This window comes from Cavia porcellus, unplaced genomic scaffold (assembly GCF_034190915.1).
Source record: "Cavia porcellus strain 051 isolate PalLab524CR breed Dunkin Hartley unplaced genomic scaffold, mCavPor4.1 scaffold_9, whole genome shotgun sequence".
NCBI classification, from domain to species: Eukaryota; Metazoa; Chordata; class Mammalia; order Rodentia; family Caviidae; genus Cavia; species Cavia porcellus.
The window spans coordinates 79,153,365-79,175,807 of record NW_026947492.1 but is presented as its reverse complement, the minus strand read 5'-3'; the positions used below and the strand labels follow the sequence as shown (position 1 = coordinate 79,175,807).

Here is a 22,443-nt window from a genome sequence, read left to right as displayed (position 1 = left end):
GGTTCTTCTTGAGATAGGGTCTCTCGCCAGTCAGCTCAGGCTGGCCTCACACTCCAGACCGTTCTGCCTGGGCCTCCTGAGTGCCGGAACGGGGTGTGTGCCACTTTGTGGGTTTGACTTGCGTCTTTGAAAACATTTATGTTAAATATGAGAACAGTAATTAAAACTGGGTTTCACTTCAGTTTATCCTCAAAAACATGGTCCCCCCCCCCCCAGGCTGGAGGCCACTGCACCGTTTAATTACTGCTCTGTTAATCAGTCACTCATCCTGTTACTTATCTCCTTCAAGGGATACTTATTAACCACTGACTCACTTAACTGTCTTAGTGACACTTTTCAACCATTATTTACACCAGACACCTAGGCTGGCTTAAAGGTTTTTTTTCGTTTTTATCGGTACCAGGGATCGAACTCCCGACTACCTGCTTGCAAGGCAGGCACTTAAGGTTTTAAAACACCAATGTCCCTTTCTTAGGCCATTCCTGGGTCAAGAACATTGCTACACTGGACATCCCAGCACTTGGGAGGCTGAGGCAGGAGTTGTTCCACGCCAGTGTGGGTTAAATAGTGAGATCCTGTCTCAAAACAAAAACGACAAGGAAAGCTAAGCAAAGAGAGCCTCCAAGGCAGCCGGAGGCTCTGCTCAGGTCACGGAAGAGGAAGAGGGAGGAGTCCGGGGACACAGCCCTGTCGGGGAACCGGTCAGAGGATGGGGCTGAGAAAGAGCAGAAGCAACCAGGCTTGGCTTTGTTCTTGCTTGAAAAGTAAGGCTGGGGACCCCGCAGACCCAGAAAACCCAGCCCCGGACAGCTGGCAACTCACAGGGTCCTCAGTGCGCGCTGCTCCAGGCACAGGTGCTGGGGGACACTGCTGATCCTCGTGCCTGTCAGGGTCCTGCAGGGATGGCACTGGCTGAGGATGCCCATGGGTGCTGCCCGCTCTCCCACCCTCGGGATGCCCAGCACTGCCTGAGCGCTTGGCCTGGCCCCTGGTACCTTCGCCGACCTCTGTGGCCGCCTTGCCTGACAACCCAACCCAGCCCTGTGGCTCCATGCAGGACGTCCTCAGAGAGGGGCGTCCCCCCAGTGTCATCAGGTCCCGGTCACACTCACAGGCTTTCCAGGCGGATGGTACCCGTCAGGTTGGGGAAATTCTGCACCATGCTCGCACCTCGGATGACTCTGAGGAATTGGACAGATGGAGTCCCTGGCTATAGATCCTATTTTCATCCTTTTTCCTTTTGCTGTTTGTTTCTCCTTTGTTTTTGAGACAGAGTCTCAGGCTGAGTCTCAGACAGAGTCTCAGACAGAGTCTCAGGCTGGCTTGGAACTGCAGTGATCCTCCTGCCTCAGCCTCCCCAAGAGCTGGGGTCACAGGCATGCTTCACTGCACTAGCTGTCATTTTATCTTCTAAACAAAGTTAGCACCAGTGGCACTAAAACTAAAGCTCTCCTGTTCCTGGCAGCACAAGAAGGTGGGATAACTGGGCCAAGTGCTCCTTGAGTACAAACCACCCATTTCCCGTCCTTTAAACCCTATCCTGGCTCGGGGGAGGGGGTATAAGAGATTTGTTTCCTGAACCTCAAATAGTAAATTCTAGTTTTCACTAAAAGAAATGTACACATATTTGAGCATCTTTTTGAACCTGCTTCACACTTACAGGGAATGGAGATCGGATAGATTGTGAAACGCTGAGTTCCCCACGAAAGATAAAGGGTTGTCATATAAATGTCTGTAAAAATATTTTCAAAAAAGTCAGCTTGTACAGGTCCCTGGCCCCGCCCCTCCGAGGCCCCGCCCCACCCCTCCAGAGCCCGGGGCTCACATGGTCCTCAGCAGGGGGTTGCCGCTGAAAGCTCCATCTGGGATGACAGAGATGGAGTTGCTGTGGAAGCCCCTGCGGAGACAGCAAAGGAGGAAAGGCTGCGACCTGGCTGATCACCTGGCAGCTGCAGGCCCCAGCTGCAGGTCCCTGGCAGCACTGAGCTGGATTCCGCGAGGGCCCGAGCCTCAGCCCTCAGCCCGTGCATGTCACACAGCTGGCAGTCAGCCGTGACAAGTCTCCCCTGCACCCTGTGCCTTTCCCCCAGCCCAGAGTGACCCGACTCCTGGCGACCCTCGCCTCATGGGGTTGGAATGAGAAGCGTGGTGCCAGTGCACCCCACAGTTTCCACCTAGAAACACTGACTGTGTCCGCAGCCTGAGAGGGAGGCTGTCCCAAACATAAGCCCGTGCTCAAGATCCCCGCCTCCTCTCCCGCACACAAATGCACAGAAGTGGTGAGGGGTAGGGGCTGGGAAGGCGGAAGGGGCAGAGTGCCACTCACAGCTCCTTCAGGCTGGGAAGCGCCTTGATGGCCTCGGGGAACTCTTCCAGGTTATTGTAATTCAAGTCCCTGGGAAACAAACCAGAAGACAGGAAAGGTGAGGACACACGTGGCACTTAGGTACAGACACGTGAGCGGAGGTCACGTCTTTTGTTGGACATCCATTGGCCACGGGGATATGGCTCAGGGGCATAGCCCCTGCCTGGCAAGCACAGGGTCCTGAGTTTCCCTCCTGGTACAAAAAACAACCTACCAAAATTACCCCTTTCTTTCAGTACTGAATTAAACAAAATTAAACAAAATTTAAAGTGCTTACTATACACATTTACGGGGGGCAAAGAATGCTCAAGATAACGTATCACCAGAAGATCACACAACCTACTAAATGGAGTTTCTCGGGAGGGTGGCTGAAAGCTCAAGGCCAACCTGGGTTATGTGGCGAGACCCTGTCTCAGGAAAAAAAAATTAAAAACAAAACACCAAGTAAACTCAAGGCCGGGCTAAACTGTATAGTGAGATCCTGTCTCAAAACGACTAACAACAAACTGAATTTTCTCCCCACAGAAATGGCGGGACAGGATGTGACTGCACGGTGGCCTAAAAGCATCGTGGACCGGGGAGGTTGGTGAGGAGGCGAGGCCTGCTGTGCAGCTCTGGGCCACGGCGGCCACTGTGGTGTGACGCCGCTGACCCTGAGGCCTGTATGGTACCCCTCGCAGGTGTCACAGGGGCTGTGGGTCCTGTCCTGTGCGGCTGGGAGTCACTGAGAGCTGCAGGCCCCAAAAGTCCCAGGAAACCAGAACCAAACCTCCCACTGCACCAAACCCACATTCCCAGCCACTCCCTGCACCCCCAGCACACACTGAGCATCACAAAGAAGGCTGCCTACCCCCAAGACACCCTGTGGCCAGGGGTCCCCAAGCCTCCTCAGAGACCACAGAGTGTGGCAGGGCCACCTGTCAGCAGCACACAGCCCCTGAGCACATTCCAACAACAAGACAACCACAGGCCCTGCAGGATGGCCCACGTGTACCATCAGCCCAGAGCTCAGGAGGCTGAGGCAGGAAGATCACTGCGAGATCCTGCAACCTGTGCTGCCTTGTGAGGTCAAGGCTGGCCTGAACTAGAGAGAGACCCTGTCTCAACAACGATGACACAACAGGACCCCCCAGAATTCCTCAGGGAGGCTACAGAACAGCCACCCATTTAACAAAGCCAGTGTCTGAACAACAGTAAGATCTCTGTGGTTGAGCAGCTTTGGGGGCGCACTAGGGGAGGAAGGACACACAGGAGCAGCTTCTGGTCACTTCAGGCCTGCACGTGTACCTGGTGACCTGACACCACAAGCTGGGGGCAGCAGCTCCCGCCCTGCAACACCAAGACTGCCCAGGAGATGATGAAGTACTCACAAGGTCTCTAAGTTATCCAGGCCATCGAAGCAGTGCTGACTCAGCTTCCGGATCTTATTGTTATGAAGATGCCTGTGGGAAGAGAAGCCCCACGGTACTGCCATCACTGCCTTCAGTGCCGAGGTCCTTCTGTGTGTTTTTTTTTTGAGACACGGTCTAGGCTGGCTAGAAACTTGCTACACTCCTCCTGCCTCAGCCTCCTGAGTGTTGGGATGACATGTGCACACCACCACACCTGGCTAAGATCACTTCCTGCACACTCAGCTCCAAACAACTTCTCCGATTGGCTTTGTATTTTTTTATTCATTCATTTATTGATTAGTACCTGGTATTGAACTCACCACTTTGCACTTGCCAGGCAGGCCCTGTGCTGCTAAGCTCAATCCTGGCCCTTAGCTCTGAGAGTTTATATGACACAAAACTCTGAAGAGAACCAGGCTCAGTGGAGCTCACCTGGGATCCCACACTCGGTAGGCTGAGGCAGGAGGACTGCAGTGAGTCTGAACCCAGCTACTAAGGAGACCCCATCTGCAGACCTGTGTACCAGGTACCCATAGGTGGGTGGGGGGTTGCTTACAGCACGACCAGGCTGGACAGGTTGGTGAAGGCGAAGTCGGGGATGCTAGAGATGTTGTTGAGGGCAAGTGTGAGCGCCTGCAGTGTGGGCAGGTTGCTGAGTGGCCGCACGGGCACCTCCGTCAGCCTGTTGTCATCCAGCCACAGGTGCCGCAGCTGCAGGAGGCCCTCAAAACTGTCCTCGGGCACAGAGGTGATATGGTTGGCATCCAGGCGCCTGCAGAGCGGAGTGGGGCCAAACTCAGTATGGGGCTCCGAATGCAAAGGAGCTGAGGACCGGCCACAGCTCAGGAGCCTCAGGAGGCTGAGGCAGGAGGGTCATCAGAGTGTGAGGCCAGCCTGGGCCACAGTAGCAGGGATAGGGATGTTACAGGGAAACTGAGGACCAAGGAACAGTGCCAAGGATCCTGAAGGACTTGTTTTAAAGGACCAGAGTCTCGCTGGGCACGCAGGGGCTGGCCTGTCATCCCCGCACTGCAGAGGCTGAGGCAAGAGGACGTTGCCCGCTTCAGGTGACATGGACTTCACAGGGAGTCCGGCTCAGAAAATAAAACCCAGTAAGATGAAATTAGGTGAAGAGGGTCAGCTGTGCCTGTGTCCTCTGCATGCTGTGGGCACACTCATGTGAATTCGATGCCATCCCCCCTGATAGAAGGGGCAGCCTCACTCAATCAGAACCCGGGGTCCCTGAGGCTATGAATCTGTGGCCAGGTAGGTGGGTGCGGCCCACAGGGAGCAGGATGGTGGCAGGCGGGAACTCCATGACCCCTGCCCTTCCTGGTGTGCTGGGCAGTCACACCCAGCAGGTGCAGTGACCCAGCCCTCAGCGAGGCCCCAAGACACCTGAGTCACACCCAGGCTGGGCCAGGCCAGCCCCATGCCTGCCCACCCTGTAGGAGATGGCTCAGGCCGCCTCCGGGCTTCTGCTGCCTGCTTGCGATAAGGTCTCCACATGCAGCCCAGACGGGCCACGAATGTGCAGTGAGCCTCCTGCCTCAGCCTCCTGAGTGCCGGGACCAGAGGCACGCACTCCATGCCCAGGAAAGGACTACTATGTTTCAATGCAGCCATACAATACCGAGCATGATACAGTGCTGACTGCATTCCTGTTTCAGTCTCGAGAAGCCGCTTCCATTTCCTGTCTTCAAAAGCCTAGCTTACATCTGAGACACATATTATTTTTAATTTCTTACCATAAATAACATTGTAACAACACAATTAACACTCTGCTGCTAATTACTGTTGCAAGTCTCTTCTGTCCTGCTGGGCATGGTAGCACAAGCCCGTCATCCCAGCACTCAGGAGGCTGAGGCAGGAAGATCACCACAGGTTCAAGGCCAGCCTGGGCTCCGGAGCAAGTTCTAGGTCTGCATTCCCTAACATCCTGGCTCAGGGGGCTGAGGTTTAGCTGAGTGGCATAAGTGCCACCTGGCCACACAGAGCTCCATACCCAGTACCAAAAAAAAAAAAAGACTGTCCCAAAACAATCAAAAGCGAACCAAAAACCCTCTATGCTATCAATACACAATAAGCACTGTGTAATCAACTTGCCCTCTGAGCTGCCCCTCGTCCTTTATAAAAATATTTCAGCTTTGAGGCCAGGGTTGTGTCGATAAATTACCCAGGCTGGGCTTGAACTAGTCACTGCCCCACCTCAGCCTCCTCAGGAAGGGATTACAGGCCCTCCCCCTCCCAGCTTCTACCCTAAACTTCCAGCTGGACCAGAAATTCCCCGCAGGCACCCTGGCTACTCCCTGTTTACAGCTGCAATTTAAAGTTTAACTTTTACAGTTCGTGCTTTACTCGAACACATTTTAATTTTCACACCGGCTTCCTATTTAACGGCTGGAATTTCTCAGATCTGCAGCTAATGGGAGCTGCGAAACAGGTCCGTCTGGTTTGCAGGCCACAGCTGCCCTTCCTGGGTGTAGGCTGCTGGGCGAGCTGTTTAAAATCCCGGTGGTCACGGCTCCCACTCTCCCCACCCTGAAACCTAAGTCTTGCGCACAGAGGGTTATGCAGAGAATCCGTGCTTTGTATCAGAAAAAGGCAGCAAAGAGCCATCCATGGTCAGGGTTTCTGACAACTGCACAGCACAGAGGCTGAGAGTTAAAACCTTGTGTGTGCTGCACATGATCAAACCTGCTTCAGAAAAGAACAGCACACGTCTGTCATGTAGCTGCACTTAGGAGGCTGAGGCAGGCAGATTGCTGTGAGGTCAGCTGGAGGCACAGAGGACTCCAAGGTTGGCCTGAGCCACACAGCAGAGCCCATCTCAGATAAGCAGCCATGGACAGACAGGCAAGGACCAAGGCCACGGCCAGGTGCTGAGTGACCCCAGCACACCCTCGTGTATGTGAAGCAGTGGGAAGCCATTTGTTCTCAGTGTGCCAGACCAGGAGAGCACGGGCCACCTTGCACGGGTCCTCAAGGCACAGCCAGGAGGTGGTTCTCTCCCCAGCCCAGGGACAATGATCCCAGCAGCTCCTGGCCCCTGGGGCAGGCAGGACTCAAACACAACCCTTTGGAGGATGGGACCCGAACCCTCCCACCCCCCTACTCACAGGGACTGCAGCGCGCTCAGGCCCCGCATGGCCTGGCTGGGGACGGTCCGCAGCTGGTTGTTCTGTAGGGTGCTGCAAGGGAACGTGTGCTCAGTGATTCCTGGACTGCAGCTGCTGGGTTTCCCTCTCTCCTTAGGCGAACACAAAGCCTTTCATTTTCCCTGAACATTTCCAAAGGCAAGCGGTGGGGCAGCAGTGGAAAACACCCAGGTGCTAAGCCGCACAGCCCCAAAGAAGACTTCAGCCGCTGCCCTGTGGGCTCCTAACCCGACCCCCAGCCAGGCTCTCTGGGGTTTTCCTTGCTTTTTTTTTCCTTTGCTGTTTTTTGACAGGGTCTCACTAGGTATTTTAGGCTGGTCCTGAACTCACTAGGTAGCCCTGCCTGGCTCTGAACTTATAGTGATCCTCCTGCCTTAGCCTCCCAAATGCTGGGATCACAGGTGTGCGCCACCATGCCCGGCTTCCTGCGCAATGCTGAGGTTCACATGGGGGATCAAGCAGGGGCTACTGGGGAAAAGGGGCAGGGGTCAGCAGGGTCCAGTGGGCCAGGATGGGGGTAGGGGGGAGAGGACAGAGCCCTTCATAGTCCCAGGAAGCACTTGGGCCGGGTCTGCTTTTGGGGCAAAGCCTTTGCTCTCTGTTGACAAAACACTGGGCCAGAAGCCTGGGGCAGGGCGGGGTCAGACCGCCCCTCTGGTGACCCTGTCCCGGCGGTGACCTTGTGCAGCCTGGCCAGGGTGCTTGCAAAGTTGGGCCAGGTCATGGGGAGGCTCCTCCCTGCCAGAGGTCCTGTGTCAGCTCCTTGACTGGCTCTGGGGCTGACAGGCCTGACCTGGGTCATTGGGACCGGGGCTCCCACTCTGGGGCTGCCCCCAGATCTTCCTGACCGCGAGGAAAGCAGTCCCACCGCACTCACAGGACTCTCAGCTCCTTCAGCCCAGACAGGGCCTTCGGGTGGATGAAGGAGAGGTCGTTGCCGGCCAGCTGTCTGGGGGAAAAGGAGTGACAAGATCAGCAACTCAGACTTCCGCCCGCCCACCTCCCCTCTCAGGTGGGCACTTGGTACCACCCCACCCACACCGGTATCCCAGTCTCCTTGAACTCCCAGTGCAGGGCAGGGTGCACAGGGCCAGGCCATGCTCGGGGCAGGTACGGCCTCCAGAAGCCGGGTTCTCCCAGCTCCTGACTGAGGCCTCCCACAGCTGCCCAGCTTGTTTCTGCAGATTAAGCACAGCCCTCGGAGTGGAACTTTAGAGGGCCCTGCCACATGTTTTGTTTTGAGATGGGCTCTTGATATTTAGAGGCTCAGCCGGTCTTGACCTCGAGTCGATCCTCCTGCCTCGGCCTCCCCAGGGCTGGGATGGCAGGCGTGTGCCTGGCTTGGTTTGGTTCCTAACTGGTAACAAATAGGAGCTGCTGTCCCCATGCGCTGGTGGAGGCCTGAGGCACAGCTTGGAACAAGAGGCTGGGCCAAGCATCCCAGGGGAAGCAAAGAGTGGACATGGGGCCCAACGCTGGCTACCAGGAGGTCATCTCTGGGGCGATGAAGAAGGCACTGAGCTCCTTCCTCCCCTACTTGGCATCCTTCGTAAGGCTGAGCCCACAGCCAGGCCACATCTGTGATCTCGGCCCTTGGGAGGCTGAGGCAGGGGGATCGTGGTGAATTTGAGGCCAGCCTGGGCTACACAGTGAGACTCTGTCTCTAAAAATCCCCCAAAGCAGGATGACTGAAAAGATGCAGGGCTGCATGTGGACCGCTGCGTAGCTCTGGTCCTGGGTGAGGACAGCGGGGAGCTCCGCCCAGCCAGGCGTGGACACAGCCTACATCCTTGGTTCCCTTGCATCTGGCCCTCACCTTGCTCCAGACTGCAGGAGGGCTGTACCTCTGGGAGCTGCGGCTCGCCTGGCTCCTCCATCCTTCACATGGTCTCCCCTCTTCCACCTCTGGCCCCCTTTGCAAAAGATCCACCTCCCTACTCCCATTGGCTACCTTTTATTTTGCTTTTACTGATCCTTTGGGTTTCTCACAGAAGAGAAACCTCCTATGCGGAAGCTTTCTGTGTGTCTGATTTACTTAATACTCTGGCACCGAGGTGCACCCACTTTCCTGCAGATGACAAGGCCCACCCTTCTTCAGGGCAGCGTAGCACTCCTAGGTAGAAATGCTCCCTTCTCTATCCATTCGTCCTCAGACCACAGAGGGGCTGGGTCGCATCTGGGTTCAGCTGTTAGGGGCTGCGCCATGAGCACTTCAGTCCGGAAGGGGAACTGCGGGCGGGGTGGGGTTTCCAGTCTCAGTTTCCAGGGGCTCTCCATGGGGCTGGGAGGTTCTCGGTCTCTGCTACAGCACAGCCCAGTGCCCCATGGCTCCCCTGCCCGTGCCTGGCCCTGGTCCGTGGCTGCTGGCTCCCTGCTCCCCAGGCTTGCTCGAGTCCCCAGCCCTGTCACTGTCCTCCTGCTGCGCCCCAGCCCTGTTCAGTGGGGTCCTCACTTTGGGTGAGGATGCTGGGTTCCTGAACTTCTTGGTCCAGAGCTGCTGTCCCGGCTCAGCTGGAACCAGGGGAGACCCCTCCCCAGACGTAGACCCCAGAACCCCCAGGCCCCTCAGCCCCTCTTGCCTGCCCAGTGACAACCAGAAACCACAGTAGGAAGCCCCCCAGACCAGCCGGCCAACCGAACCCTGCTGATCCTCCTGACTGAACGCCTGCTCTTCCTGTGTCTCTAATGTTCGCAAAGCCCACTGGACCCCAGGGCACCTCAAAATGCAGCACTGCACACGTGGCCCCTACTCTGAGCTGAGATGGCTTCTGCTTTACTCCAGACTGCTGCGAAGACAGGTGTATACCACCATGTCTACTTTAGTAGTCTACACGGCTACTTTCTATTTTTCTTTTACTGTACTGGGGTGGACCTAGGACAAGAGATCTACCACCTGGCCCCATCCCAGCTCGCCCCAATTTAAAATTTTAAAAAAGCATTATTCAACAATGCTCATTATAGAAAAAATACAGAGCAGAAACGCAATGCAAGGTGTGCTCAGCGCCCGCACCGGATGGAGCTCTGCACTCCTGCAGCAGTGAAATGGACACGAGCCGGATTTACATAAGGCTCCGGTCACACACCCTTCCATTCCCTACAAGGAGGGTGGTTATTATCCTCGCTTTCCAGCCAAAAAAAGAAACAAAGCATTGAGCAGAGAAAAGCAAAGTAATTTGACCCAATTCACAAGCTTGCCAGTGGCCAATAATCCTCCCTGAGCTTTGGCCATGGGCACTGGACTCCGCAGAGCAGCGTGGGAAGGGAATCCGTCCTTCGCCACACTGAGCCCCACTGCCGGTCCTGTCCCAGCAGGGCAGGGGCAGGGAACTCGGCTTGCGCCTTGCTGTGTTGTCTTGGGCCCCTTTCTGCCTGGGGGAGGAGCTGAGCTAAGATGGGACTACAAGGAACATCTGGAACAGGAATTGTTTTGTTTTGTTGTCTGAGATCAGCGTGATCCCCCAGCCTTGGACTCTCGAGAGCTGGGAGCCATCCTGTGCCCCCAGCCCTGGGTGCAGTGTGAACCGGGAACGCTGGTGCCATCCTGCTTGGATGTTTTCAGTATCCAACTGCCACTTTGCTCCTTCCTGCACTGGGGAGCCCAGGCCACCTGGGGACCCACAGGGTGTTATCCCTCCGACAGTTCCAGAGACAGGGTTCCCCCTCCCCAGCCTGTCATGAACCGGAAGTGACAATTCTTGGCCTTAAATCAGGCTGGAAGCTGGGTCCACAGTGTACCCTGTGCCACAGACACACAGCGCCCGACCCAATCGGGCCCTATGTCCCTTGCAGCCCAGCCACCAGGCACCATTAGGAACACAGTGCTGCTAGGCTCCTCCTGGGGTTCCAGCCTGGACGCCCACTCAGTGACCGCACCAGCCCCGCCCACGCCCCACACCAGGCTCCTGTGCACCAGGACCAGACACAAGACATCAGGACACAGGATGGCACTGTCCAAAGGGGCCCAAGGTGAACTTACAGCTCCTCCAGGAACGGGAAGTCCTTGAAGGCGTCCTCCGGCAACTGAGTGATGTTGTTCATGCTGATGTCCCTGCAAGACACCGGCGGGCACGGCTGTCAGGGGAAGACTGTCCTCACGCTTCGTTTTGCTTCCCTTTGCTTCTCTGGCTTGGTTTTTGTTTTTTCCTTTTGGGTTTTCTGGGACAGGGGCTCACCATGGAGCCCAGCCTGGCCTCTAACTCAGGACGAAGACCTTCCTGCTTCAGCCTCCTGAGCACTCGGGTTACAGGCGCACAGTTCTTTACTCCAGCAGAAAAGCCATGAGTCACACTGAGGGGCTGCGCCACAGGCAGAGGGAGGATGAGCAGTGAAGGTGTAGCCTGTGGTCACTCACAGTCCCTACACATACAGCGTGCTTAGGACGCAGCAGTGGCTGCCTCAGTCTCTGCTCCTCAATCGTGTGCTGCAACCGCCCTGACTCCTTCCTTGCTCCCCACTGGGAGTCCCCCCCGCCCCCCCACTGGAGAGGATGCAGCCCCGGGAAGTCCGAAACACTGGCTGTGGCCGCGCCTCGACCCCGGAAGCACCACTTTCCCAGTACAGGTCAGGCACTATGGCACTTGCCTGTCACCCCATCTCGGGAGGCTGAGGCAGGAGAATCACTGAGTTTGACGCCAGAGAGGGCTACATGGCAACCCTGTCTCACACACACAAGCACACGCATGCACAAAATGACAAGGTCAAGAGCACTGATGCTGAGGAATCGAGAGTTACGGACAGGGAACTTCTAGAAAAACATGATGATTCCGAAAACCTTAAGACTACTGCAGGCAGCTGAGCCACAATGTCAGGGCCAGGGCCAGGGCCAGGGCCAGGGCCGGGGCCGGGGCCGGGGCTGGGGCTGGGGCCAGAGCTGGTGCAGGAGCAGGATTGGGGAACTCTGCCAGACATACCGATCCCCCTGCAGCTAAGCCTCTCCAGGCACCTGGGGGTCAGAAGCATGTGGCCTGAGGGTGCACATTCCCCAGGCCCGAAGCAGCTAGCTAATACTAACATTCCCCTTGGGCATGGTGGGGCAGGCCTGTAATCCTAGCACTCTGTGAGGCTGAGGCAGGAGGGTCATAAATTCCGAGCCAGCCCAGGCAGATGATTGACTTAGTGATGCCCATCACAGGAAAAAAAAAAAAAACAGGGGCCGTAGCTCAGGGTAAGGCCTGGTTCCACTGCCAGGTAAGGACACAAAATAAACTGTGAGTCTCCTGTTGGCCACGCCCTCCGTTCTGAGGTCCCATAAACTCCATACTGTAGTCCTGCAGGTGAGGATCGTGTTGTGACAGGCGCCTCCAAACCTCCACAGGACTTTCCCCGAGGTCCCGCCTGTTTGTGGAAGGCAGACAGCGCCTCTGTGCCCGCCCTCCTGCCCACAGCCGCTGAATTCCCACTGCACCACCCGCAGCTGGGAGAAGCCCTGGCTGTTGGCTTTTTGTTTGTTTTTGTGAGATGTCGTCTAGCTGTATAGTTTAGGCTGGCCTCAGACTCACAGCAATCCTCCTGCCTCGGCCTCCCGAGGGCTGGGATCACGGGTGTGCGTTAGATAAACCTGTGCAGCCGCTGCGGTGTTGTGTGTAGGACTCACATACCACCTGTCAGTTTAGACAGGCATTCAGGTACACAGGCTCTGGGGACAGCAAAGTTCTCCAAAAGGACAGTGACCTTCAATTCCCAAGCCTCACTGGAGGTTGACCCGGAACACCCCGCCCCTGCTACCTCGTGACTGTGACCACAGGCTTGGGAAGCCAGCAGGAATGCAGCTAAGTTGCAGGCCAGGTCTTTACAGCACTGCAGAAACTGAAAGCAAACCCCCTCTGGGGAGCACCTCCAGGCTAAGTGGGGTGTGGTAGTACAGACCTGGTATCCCAGCACAGGGCAAGACTGAGGCAGGAGAATCTCTATGAGTTCCAAACCAGTTACATATACAGCCAGAGTCTGTCTCAAAAACCAAACCAAAACAAAACAATAAAGTGGTCCCAGCAGAACAAGTGGGAAGGGAAGGTAGTTCCATTTGCCTGTCATCCCAGCACTCAGGAGGCTGAGGCAGGAGATCACTGCGAACTCCAAGACCAGTGTGAGCTACAGAGCAAGACCCTATCTCCAAAAAGACCAAGCCGAAGCAAAGCTCAGGCTGTTCCTCAGACAGCCCAGCAGGGGCAGCCGCAGAGGCCCTCCCTGCAGCCCCTGCCAAAACTGGATGGAGCATCAACTCCATCCAGACTGGGGGGAGGGGGGGGAGGAGGCGTGCACGTGTGCGCCTGTGAGGTTTTCTTTAAACACAAGTTTTCAGATGTAAAAATAGCCTGGGAGGAGCAACCTAAAAGTGGATTTCAGTAAAACTAACTCTCCTTCCTCAAAATCTCAAAAATACAGGCTTTGTCCTATAAATAGCAAGTCTGGAGCCCAGGAGCTGGAAATCACAGAGGTCACCACTACAGAGGCCAGGCCAACGCAGTGGGTCCTCCTGGGGCAGGACAGCCTCGCACAGGACGGCTCCACCTCCACCTGACCCTGCCAGCCCAGAACACAGCCCCACGAGGTTGGCTGGCTCAAGATCAGGTGCTACCAGCCAAACCCACGTGTGGGGCCGGGGAGATGCACTGCTGGCTGCATCCTCCTGAGAGCTGAGATCCTCAGGGCCACGGTCAGAATCGGCTGAACCTGCCCTCCGAGTCCACGAGCCAGCAGCACAGGACAGCACTGCCAGGGGTAGGGGCACACTGGGGAGGCTGAGGCAGGAGGATGGCCCTGAGTTCCAGGCCAGCCTGGCTCCAGGATGAGCAGTCCTTTGGCCTCCTCCACTGGTAGTTGCCTGTGTCACTCCCAGCACAAAGGTCCCCCACGGATGCCCAGGCACCCCAGCCCCGGGAAGAAAGGCACACTCCCAGGCCTGGATACAGTCTTGGGTGACTTGGGACCGCCGTGTATCTGTGCTGTCCCCTGGGTGACAGTGGCTTCCCTTTCTCTCTCTTTTTTCTCCTGACTTTTGAGACAGGGTCTTGCCATGTAGCCCAAGCTGACCTTGGGCTCTCAGTGATCCTCCTGCCTCAGTGATCCTCCTGCCTCAGCCTCCAAAGTGCAGGCCATCACGCCTGGCTTGCTTAGCTTTTACCAGTCTGAACCTGGCCTTTCTGTGCTCTGTGCAGTGAGCCCCTGTGGTCCCTGCACTGCTCTGCACAGAAGGCTGAGGTCCTGACAGCCAGCACTGAAGCCCACACTCAGCAGGGACCGGGTCACCATCTCCAGGACACCCAAGGAGCAACTTGAGCTGCCTGTCGGGAGCTCTGGGACAGTCTTTCCTGGTGGACGGGACCAGGGCTCTGGACCCTGCATCAAGCCAGTGTCTACCCCACTCACCACTGACCACTTCTCAGGCAAGCACGTCTACGAAACAGCTCCTTGGCCAGCCCTGGTGGTGTGCACCTGTCAACCCAGCATCCAGGAGGCTGAGGCAGGAGGATCACCTACAATTCAAGGCCAGTCTGAATTGCCCACCATGATCCTCCCTGTCTCAAAAGGAAAAAAGAAAAAGTTCAAAATCACTCAACCAAAAAATTTGTCTCATCAGGGTGGGTATTTCGTTTGGTTGGATAGAGAGTGAACTGTGGATTTTGTGTTTTTCATTACAGTTTTTCACCATGTACAAGGCCTGATAAAACACCTGCTGCTTAAATTTTAGAAACTGTTACAGAGCAAGACCCAGGGCTATGAGTGCCCTGAGCGTGGTGCCGGGTTCACACGCTCAACCACCCACCACCTTCTGCAGCTCTGCGGTCCCCTCCTGTGTGCTTCCCAAGAGGCCATCTCAAACCCAATGACAGCGAGGTGAAAACAGGACGCCAGGCCTTGTCCTTGTCCCCTCCACCCCAGGCTGCCGCCCCCCCCCCCCCCCCGGGGCCCTGCATACGTGATCCTGACCTTCCTGCTCGCCTCCATCACCTCGCCCTCCAGCCCTGGCCATGCTCCATTTTTTTTCCATGACTAGCTATTTTGAAAAATCGTGATTCTCCAATGCATGAGGGACGGAGCAGTGACGCGCAGGGTCCCGGCAGGGACAGAGGTGCAAACAGACACTTGGAAGCAGTTGCTGGAGGAGCCGGCGCCCAGGAGCCTCTGCAAGGTGGTTCAAACCTGGGAGGCCAGCCTGGCTTCAGAGAGGACTACAGACAGACAGGCAGACAGGAAGACAGGCAGACAGAGGCACTCAGGCACCTCTACAGAAGACTCACAGGGCCCAGGCAATTTCACGCCTGGCCTGTCTCCAAACAACAGGAACAGAAAACACAACAGAAAGCCAAGACACAGCCCAGCCATCTGCTAGTCACTCTGCAAGCGGAGGGAGGCCGTGGGGCAGGCAGGCTGGGGCAAGGAGGGTGATGGTGGGCTCGAGGAGCCCTCTGGGCCTGGGCTGAGATGTGTCCCGTGCAGCTGAGCTGACGCCACCACCACAGCCCTGGCCCGGCCGTCCCACCCCGCGGCAGCTGCACAGCTTCGCCGCCCAATAATTGGCTTCTTTCACCTCTGTTAATCACGAACAAAAGCGGCATTCAGTCCCCAAATGGACAAAACGCTGCGCGGCGGCCGGGAGCGGCTGGGCCGGGATGACACCCCCTGCCGGCCCCTTGGAGCCCTAATTAAGCCCGGCACAAAGGCCCCCCGCTGGGGCCCTCAATCGGCATTACACGCCTGTTTTCTTGTATTTAAAGAAAAAAAATAGCGGGATTTTCTGCTAGGCATTAAACAGAATACACAATTTCCATTTATTTGCAACTGAAATACTGTTAAAATTTCCGAGCTCACATAGGACCTGGACAAAGCAGCCTGGCCTGGCCGCGGCTCAGCTCAGGCTGGGGGAGTCCGGTGGATGGATGAGGGTCGGGTGTGAGGAGGGGAGTGGCTGGGAGGAGGAGGAACAGGGCTGCGAAGCAGCCCAGGAAGGACCAGGCAGCAGGAGCCAGGCAAGGCCAGACCTGCTGCCTGCACCCCTGCTGTGGGAGGAGAGGGGACCCCAACCTCCCTGAGTGGGGGCAGCACGTGAGACCACCCTGCCAATGACAGCAACAGCCCGGGCAGACTTTGTGGGTACTCTGGGCTCCGAGGGGCAGGGGTAGGGGCAGTGGCTGGGCAGAACTGCGACCCAATGACTGGCTCTGCCACCCTTCACCCAGGGCCAGCTGCCAAGGCCACGCTCAGGCCAGCATGGGAGAGGGCCTGGGTTCAGACCCCTATGGGAAACAATCAACCTGGAGGCTGGTGCTAAGGGGCACATCGGTCACCCCAGCCCTTGGGAGGCTGAGGCGGGAGGATCGCCACAGGAGCCAGGCCAGCACCTGTGTGTGTGTGTGTGTGTGTGTGTGTGTGTGCGCGCGTGTGTGAGGCCAGCCTGTAGCGCACAGCCAAACCCTGTCTCAAAAAACAATGAAAAAGATAATCTGAGTCAGGAAAAAATGTGTAGCAAAACCCCTTCATTTCACAACGCTCCTTTCAGAGGCTCCCAGTTAAAGGCAGGAACCCTTGATTCAACGTAACAAATCCAGGCAGCCTTGACCCCGACAGGCCCAACCTCAGTGACACTCTGTACTAAATTAAACAAATCATCTGGGGTTTCTGCTGTGCGGCTGAAAAGAGCATGGAACATGGTGATGTGGCCCCACGTTTGTTCCTTGTCTGAGTTGTTGGGTCAAAAACCCTGATAGCATGACAGTCAGCACTAAAGGTACTGACGGACGTTTGCACTTGAAACTGTCAGGCTGAGCAAGACTCAGAAACGGTCCTTCAGCAGCGCATGCTCTGACACTAGTCCCCAGGAGGCTGAGGTAGGAGGATCACCCAGTTCAAGGCCACCCTGGGCTACATGCTTAGACCCTGTCTAAAAAATCAATGCAGTAATAAAAACAGTTGACATTATTATTATTAAGATGAGAGATGGGGACCTCACAACAAAAATGCTTAACTTGTAGTGCTGAAAAAATCACTAAGTCATGTTCCACAAACTGTGCTGGCGTGGGTCAAACACCCCGGGGTGGAACGACTACTCTCAGCTCCTCCAGGCAGAGAATGTACCCACCTGCTCCCACCTGGAAAAGCACACACCGGCACCTGGAAGGCCACTGTCCTACAGATTAAAACCCTCAGGAAACTTCCCCCAACTCTGTCCTTGCTCCTGGGCTGAGAACGGCTATACTTTGAAGCCAAGCAAAGTAAAACAAGCACAGCTCCCCTTCCAGGCGCCTCCCCACGGGCCTGGTCTTCCGGGTCACAGGAGCCAGCTCTTGGCAGGGCAGTAATGACCCAGGGCTTCGGCCACCCAGCAGCAGCACTTGCTAGGCCTGTTTGGTTTTTCTGAGACAGACTCTCACTGTACAGCCTGGCCTGGCCTTGAGCCCCAGGAGAACCTCCTGCCTCAGCCTCCGGAGTGCTGGGACTACAGGTGTGCACCACTGCGCCAGGCAAAAGCATGGTTTCTTGTTCTAAAGCTAAAGTGCTTTTCAAAGACTTCAGCTGAATAAGGCCCTGTGGGGTTTTAAGATTGCAAGCACCAGAGAGCCGTGGAGGGCCACTGTTGCTGTGTCTAGCGGCCACCGGGCCCCAGGCCCCACTCCGGCCACCAGGGCTCATCCTGGGAAGCTGACGCCAGCTGCTCTGCCATGGGGATGCTGAGCACTCACACACACGTGCGAGCACATGTGCAAGCCGGCCTTGGGGCAGGCAGAAAGCTGCACTTACCATCCCTCCAAGACCAAGAGAACAAACGAAAACAGGCAGGACAGGCCTGTCTTCCTGACCTGCTGGGAGGCCAAGGCAGAAAGATGGCTGCAGGTTCAGGCTGGGCTAGACTGCACTGTGGAGCGCGAGTCTGGGAGAAAAGCCTGCTGCCACCTGGAAGCAAAGCAATGCTGAGCCTCAGGACCCAACGTCTGCCTCCAAGCGCAACTGGACCCGAGAGGCCTCCTGTGCTGGGTGCTGTGGCTCTGCCTGCCTCTAAGACAAGGTTGAGGCCTGGAGCGCAGATGGGCTCCAAGCTTGACACCTTCCTGCCTCAGCCTCCCCAATGCTAAGCTGACAGGCGTGTGCTGCTCCGCCCTCACTGAGGCCAGACCTCACTGGGGCACCCAGGTCGGGCTCCTCACCACCGCAAGGAAGGCCCCTCCTACAACAAAGAGCCAGCGCAGGGCCTGATGCTGGATGCCTCAATCCCAGTGCTCGGAGGCTGAGGCAGAGCAATCCCAAGGAGTTCAAGGCCTGCCTGGGCTACAGAGCAAGACCCTGTCTGAAAAAACACTAAAAAAGTAAAACAACAGTCACCCGAGCAGGGCAGTGCCAGGGCCAAGCTCGTGGAACCCCAGAGCGAGCCCTGAGAGGCAGGTGACGCCCCAGTCACACCTGTGCCCTCAGCCTCCATGCTGCTCAGAGGACCTCTCAGGGCCCACAGTAACACAGGCCAGCTGACCTCCCAGGACTGGCAGGGCCTACACATCGCTCAGTTTTTGGTTTTCGGAGATAGTCTCTGAAACTCGCGGTGAGCCTCCTGTCTCAGCCTCCCAAGTTGCTGGTGTGCGCCACCACGCCTGGCTGGTCTCCTGACAAGCCAGCACCACAACCTCTGTGCGGCCACAGAACTCGGCAAGCGCTGCTCACGCACACGTGTGTACCTGTGTGTGCACACCCACATACTACTTGTGGGGCAGCCTAGGAAACCCCTTTCGTACTCAGACAGCGCTGAGCCTGGAGCAAAGCGGGGTTCGCAGTGCATGCGGGACAATGAGGATGCTCCACGCCCTTCCCGTGGGCCGTGCAGCCCACATGTGCGGAACCCAGGACACCAAGGCCCTAATGGGAAAGAAAGAGACCTGGGTGGAAGAGGCGGTGGTGGGGCCTCTGCGCCTCGCTGGGGCTTTGGTGAACCCCTTTGCAAGATTCCTTGCTGCAAAACGTGCTTGCCGGTCCTGAGCCGGCTCTGCAGTGCTTGGCACCAGCACCAGGCTCGGGTGCAGGGGTGCAGGTGAGAAGGAGAGGAGCCGCTGGGGAAGGGCAGATGTCAGCAGAGGGATTTTCAGAGGGGTGTGTGGGCTCTCTGGGAGGCTGAGGCGGGAGGATCAAAGTTCTAGACAAGCCCAGGTGACTGGGCAACACAGCAGGAACCTACTTCAGAAAGAAGCAGTAGAGCAGCGCCCCCCAGGGCAGGACTTGAGGCCTGTGGTTATTTTAAGAGAGTAGGCTTCTTTTCCCATGAAACAGGGGCACCATTCTTGAATGTGCTGCACTGAAGCCCTCTGAGCATCTGAACAAGGTGATGTAAAGAAATGAACCGGGCCAGGCGTGGTGGCTCGCGCCTGTAACCCCAGCACTCAGGAGGCTGAGGTAGGAGGATCGTTGCAAGTTTGAGACCAGCCTGGGCTACAAAGGGAGCTCAAGGCCAGCCTGAAATGCATAGTGAGACCCTGTTTCAAAAAAGACCAAATAAATAAATAAATAAATAAAAATAAAAAATGAACTGAACTAAACCATGCCTGGTAGCACACACTTGCATTCCCAGCCCTCGGGAGGCTGAGGCAGGAAATCACCATGAGCTAGAGGCCGCACTGTGCTACACAGTGAGTTCGCCATCCAGAACTACACAGAGAGACTCTGTCTCAAACAACCAAAACAAGAGAAATATATGTATGTTCATGTCATATATTACACCATACACATACATTCTGGCCTCAAACTCAGGGTGATCCTCTTGCCTCAGCCTCCTGAGTGCTAGGATGACGGGCATGAGCTCCTACACTTGGCTTAAATGTTCATTTCTTGACCGAGACTATTCACGGGCCATGTCCCTAACCTCGGCCCCCAGCACATACCCCTAAGCCGACCTGCTGACCCCAGGTATGAGGCAAGGCAGCAGCGCAGTTTTGGAGCAAAGCGCCACGGTACAAAAGCATGTTTACGGCAGGAGGGGCAATGTGCACCTGTAAGCCCAGTACTCCTGTAGGCCGAGGCAGGAGGACACCTAGTTCAAGCCCAGGCCGGGCAGCTCTGTGACCTGGCGGAAGCCTGTCTGAAATTAACCACAGTGAAAGGGGCTGGGGGTTCGGCTGAGGGCGAAGGCCCTGGTCTCGAGGCCCAGCACAGGGGAAAAATGTGCTGGATGCTAAAAACAATGGAGCCGAACCTCTGGAGTGTCAACAGCCTGGAGAGAGTGTCTGTGTGCCCATCCTGCTGGACACAGGACCAGGGTCTACGTCACACAGGATTCGGGGGCTGCCGGAGCACACAGCGGGCGCAGGAAACCTGGGGTCCATGTTGCAGACTGAACACACAAGCTCGCCAGGGGCCCTTAGGCTGGATCCCTCACAGTTCTCAGAGTCCAAGGCGCTGTGCGGCCTGGGCTGGCCTCTAATGTGCAGCCATCCTCCTGCCTCAGCCTCCTGGGTGCAGGCTGGGAAGCCTGGGAGTGCCATCACTTGGGGCCTGACAGGACATGGGGAAGGTTTGAGAGGGAGCCTGTGAACCCCTGATGATTCTGCTCACTGCCACTGTCCATGCTGTGCGGAAGAGGCAGGGGCACCCCTGGCCAGATGGAAGAGGACAGGAACAGGGCAGGCAGCAGGGAGAGCAGCCACCCAGGCCAGCTCGGGCAGGGGGAGAGAAGGTGCGGAACCTGCTGTCTACACCCCCGAGAGACCACGCTGTCAGCACTGCTGGCAAATGCTAGCAGGGGACCTGTGGCAGCTCCTCAGCCCTGCCGGGGGCCACAGAGACCCTGTGGGAACACAGCCAGCCCCAGTGGACAGGGCTCCTGCTCAAAAGTCATGCAGGGTGTGGCAGCACTTGCCTGTCATCCCAGCCAGTGCCCAGGAGGCTGAGGCGGGAGGATCACTATGAGATGGAACCAGCCTGCACTGCACTGTCTCAAACAAACCAAAGACAGAAAGAAAAGGAGGAAAGAAACTTAAAGATCCAACAGAAAGGAATGCTCATCCTGAAAATTGGTGATTCCTTGATACAGATGAGCAAACCAAGGCATGATAAAGGCTGATTCTTGGAAAATACTGACAGATAGGGACCGGGAAGGGAACAGGGACAGCTCTGAGAAGATACTTGCTCCACACTGCCTGGACTCAGCGTCTCAGGGCCACAGTGCTAGCAGCCCTACGGAGATGCGTGTGTCCTCCTGTGCACAAGGCTGTGTGCACACGTGCGTGAACAGCTCATCTCGGGGAGCACTGGTGTCCAGAGCTCAGAACTCGAGGGCTTCAGACTGTGGGAGTAGCCTATACCACAATCCCTGTGCCGGGGAGGCTGAGACGGGAGGATTGCTGCGACAGCTCAAGGCTATCCAGGGCTACAAGGCCAGTCAAGGCCAGACTTCACCACACAGATATCGAGACTCGGTCAGGAAAGGAAACGAAACAAAACAGGAGGAGACAAAGTCCCAGGCTGGCTAGAAACCCTGCAGGCCGGGTTGCTGCCCTTGTTACCAGGAGCTGTGCCTTGGGATACGGAACCACATGCACACGCACACACACTTACACTCACACACATGCATCAGGACTCCTCAAGGCCATGACCCTATCACCAGAGGTGGGGAGCTGTACGACCCAGACCTAGCCAGACCCACGCTTCTGGAAGCCACTGGTAAGGCTCTAAAGGTAAACTGGGGCCTGTGGTCACTGCAGCCCCAGGCAGTAACACATGCACACCCCCTACTGTGGGCTCAGACCAAGCCTCACCAGCACTGGACAAGGCAGCTCTGGCACTGTCACGGCAGAGTCTCGTGGACCTGCAGGCCCACTCCTGCTCCTGGATGGCAGTTCTGAGCCCGCATCACAGTCTACCATGTCTAGGGTGACCCTGTGGTCTCCGCACTCAGGAGGCTGAGGCAGAAGGATCACCTGTAGTTCAAGGCCAGACAGGGCCATAGGATGAGACCTGTCTCATGCAGCCAGTAACCCTGATTATGGGCAGCCACAGCCCCCTCTGACAAACATGCTGGGCCCAGAATGACCCCATGAGATGGCAGCAGAGTGGCCAGAATGACCGGGGCTCCTCCCACAGGGTACAGATGTCACCAATCCCCTCCACCTCTGCTGCCACTGCCCTTAGGACCGCGGTGCCACCAGCCAGAGCACAAGGCGGGCCAGTGACAGCTTGGGGCCAAAGCCGCACCCTCGGTGGGGCCCCAGGACAGTGCTGGGGCCCAGGTGACACCCAGGAGTCCTGACACTTGAATACAGCCCTGAGCCTCCAGCTGAGTAGCCAGCGACAGGCTGGGGAGAGGCAAAGCAGGAGGGGACCGGAGAGCCCAAGGACAGAGGTGCACTGCCCACCGGGGGGCCGCTGGTACCAACCCCGCACTCAGGGAGGCTGTGGCGGGAGGAACCCAAGTTCCAGCCCGGCTAGCCCCAAGTGAGAACTAAAGGGGCCAGAGCTGCAGCGCAGTGCGGAGGCCCTGGGGTGCCGCGTGTGTGCACACAATCACACACACGCACACATGCGCTAGCACACTTTCTGAGCTAAACCCTCCCCGGGCAAA

At 56.8% G+C, this 22,443-nt stretch overlaps 1 protein-coding gene across 3 annotated transcripts in view; it reads right to left on the bottom strand.

The window, feature by feature from the left end:
• Positions 1 to 22,443, bottom strand: part of Lgr4 (leucine rich repeat containing G protein-coupled receptor 4) — a 31,510-nt gene that overhangs the window by 8,380 nt on the left and 687 nt on the right. For 2 of the 3 annotated variants that reach the window (XM_063256763.1, XM_063256761.1), the window contains exons 2-11: positions 10,891 to 10,962; positions 7,792 to 7,863; positions 6,876 to 6,947; positions 4,313 to 4,528; positions 3,736 to 3,807; positions 2,327 to 2,395; positions 1,826 to 1,897; positions 1,661 to 1,732; positions 1,113 to 1,181; positions 823 to 894 (exon numbers count right to left, since the gene is read on the bottom strand). In XM_063256763.1, coding sequence (XP_063112833.1) covers positions 823 to 894; positions 1,113 to 1,181; positions 1,661 to 1,732; positions 1,826 to 1,897; positions 2,327 to 2,395; positions 3,736 to 3,807; positions 4,313 to 4,528; positions 6,876 to 6,947; positions 7,792 to 7,863; positions 10,891 to 10,962 — 858 coding nt within the window. Of the gene's footprint in view, positions 1 to 822; positions 895 to 1,112; positions 1,182 to 1,660; positions 1,733 to 1,825; positions 1,898 to 2,326; positions 2,396 to 3,735; positions 3,808 to 4,312; positions 4,529 to 6,875; positions 6,948 to 7,791; positions 7,864 to 10,890; positions 10,963 to 14,279; positions 14,755 to 22,443 lie in introns of those variants that run through there. The other variant, XM_063256764.1, reaches the window with a different exon arrangement.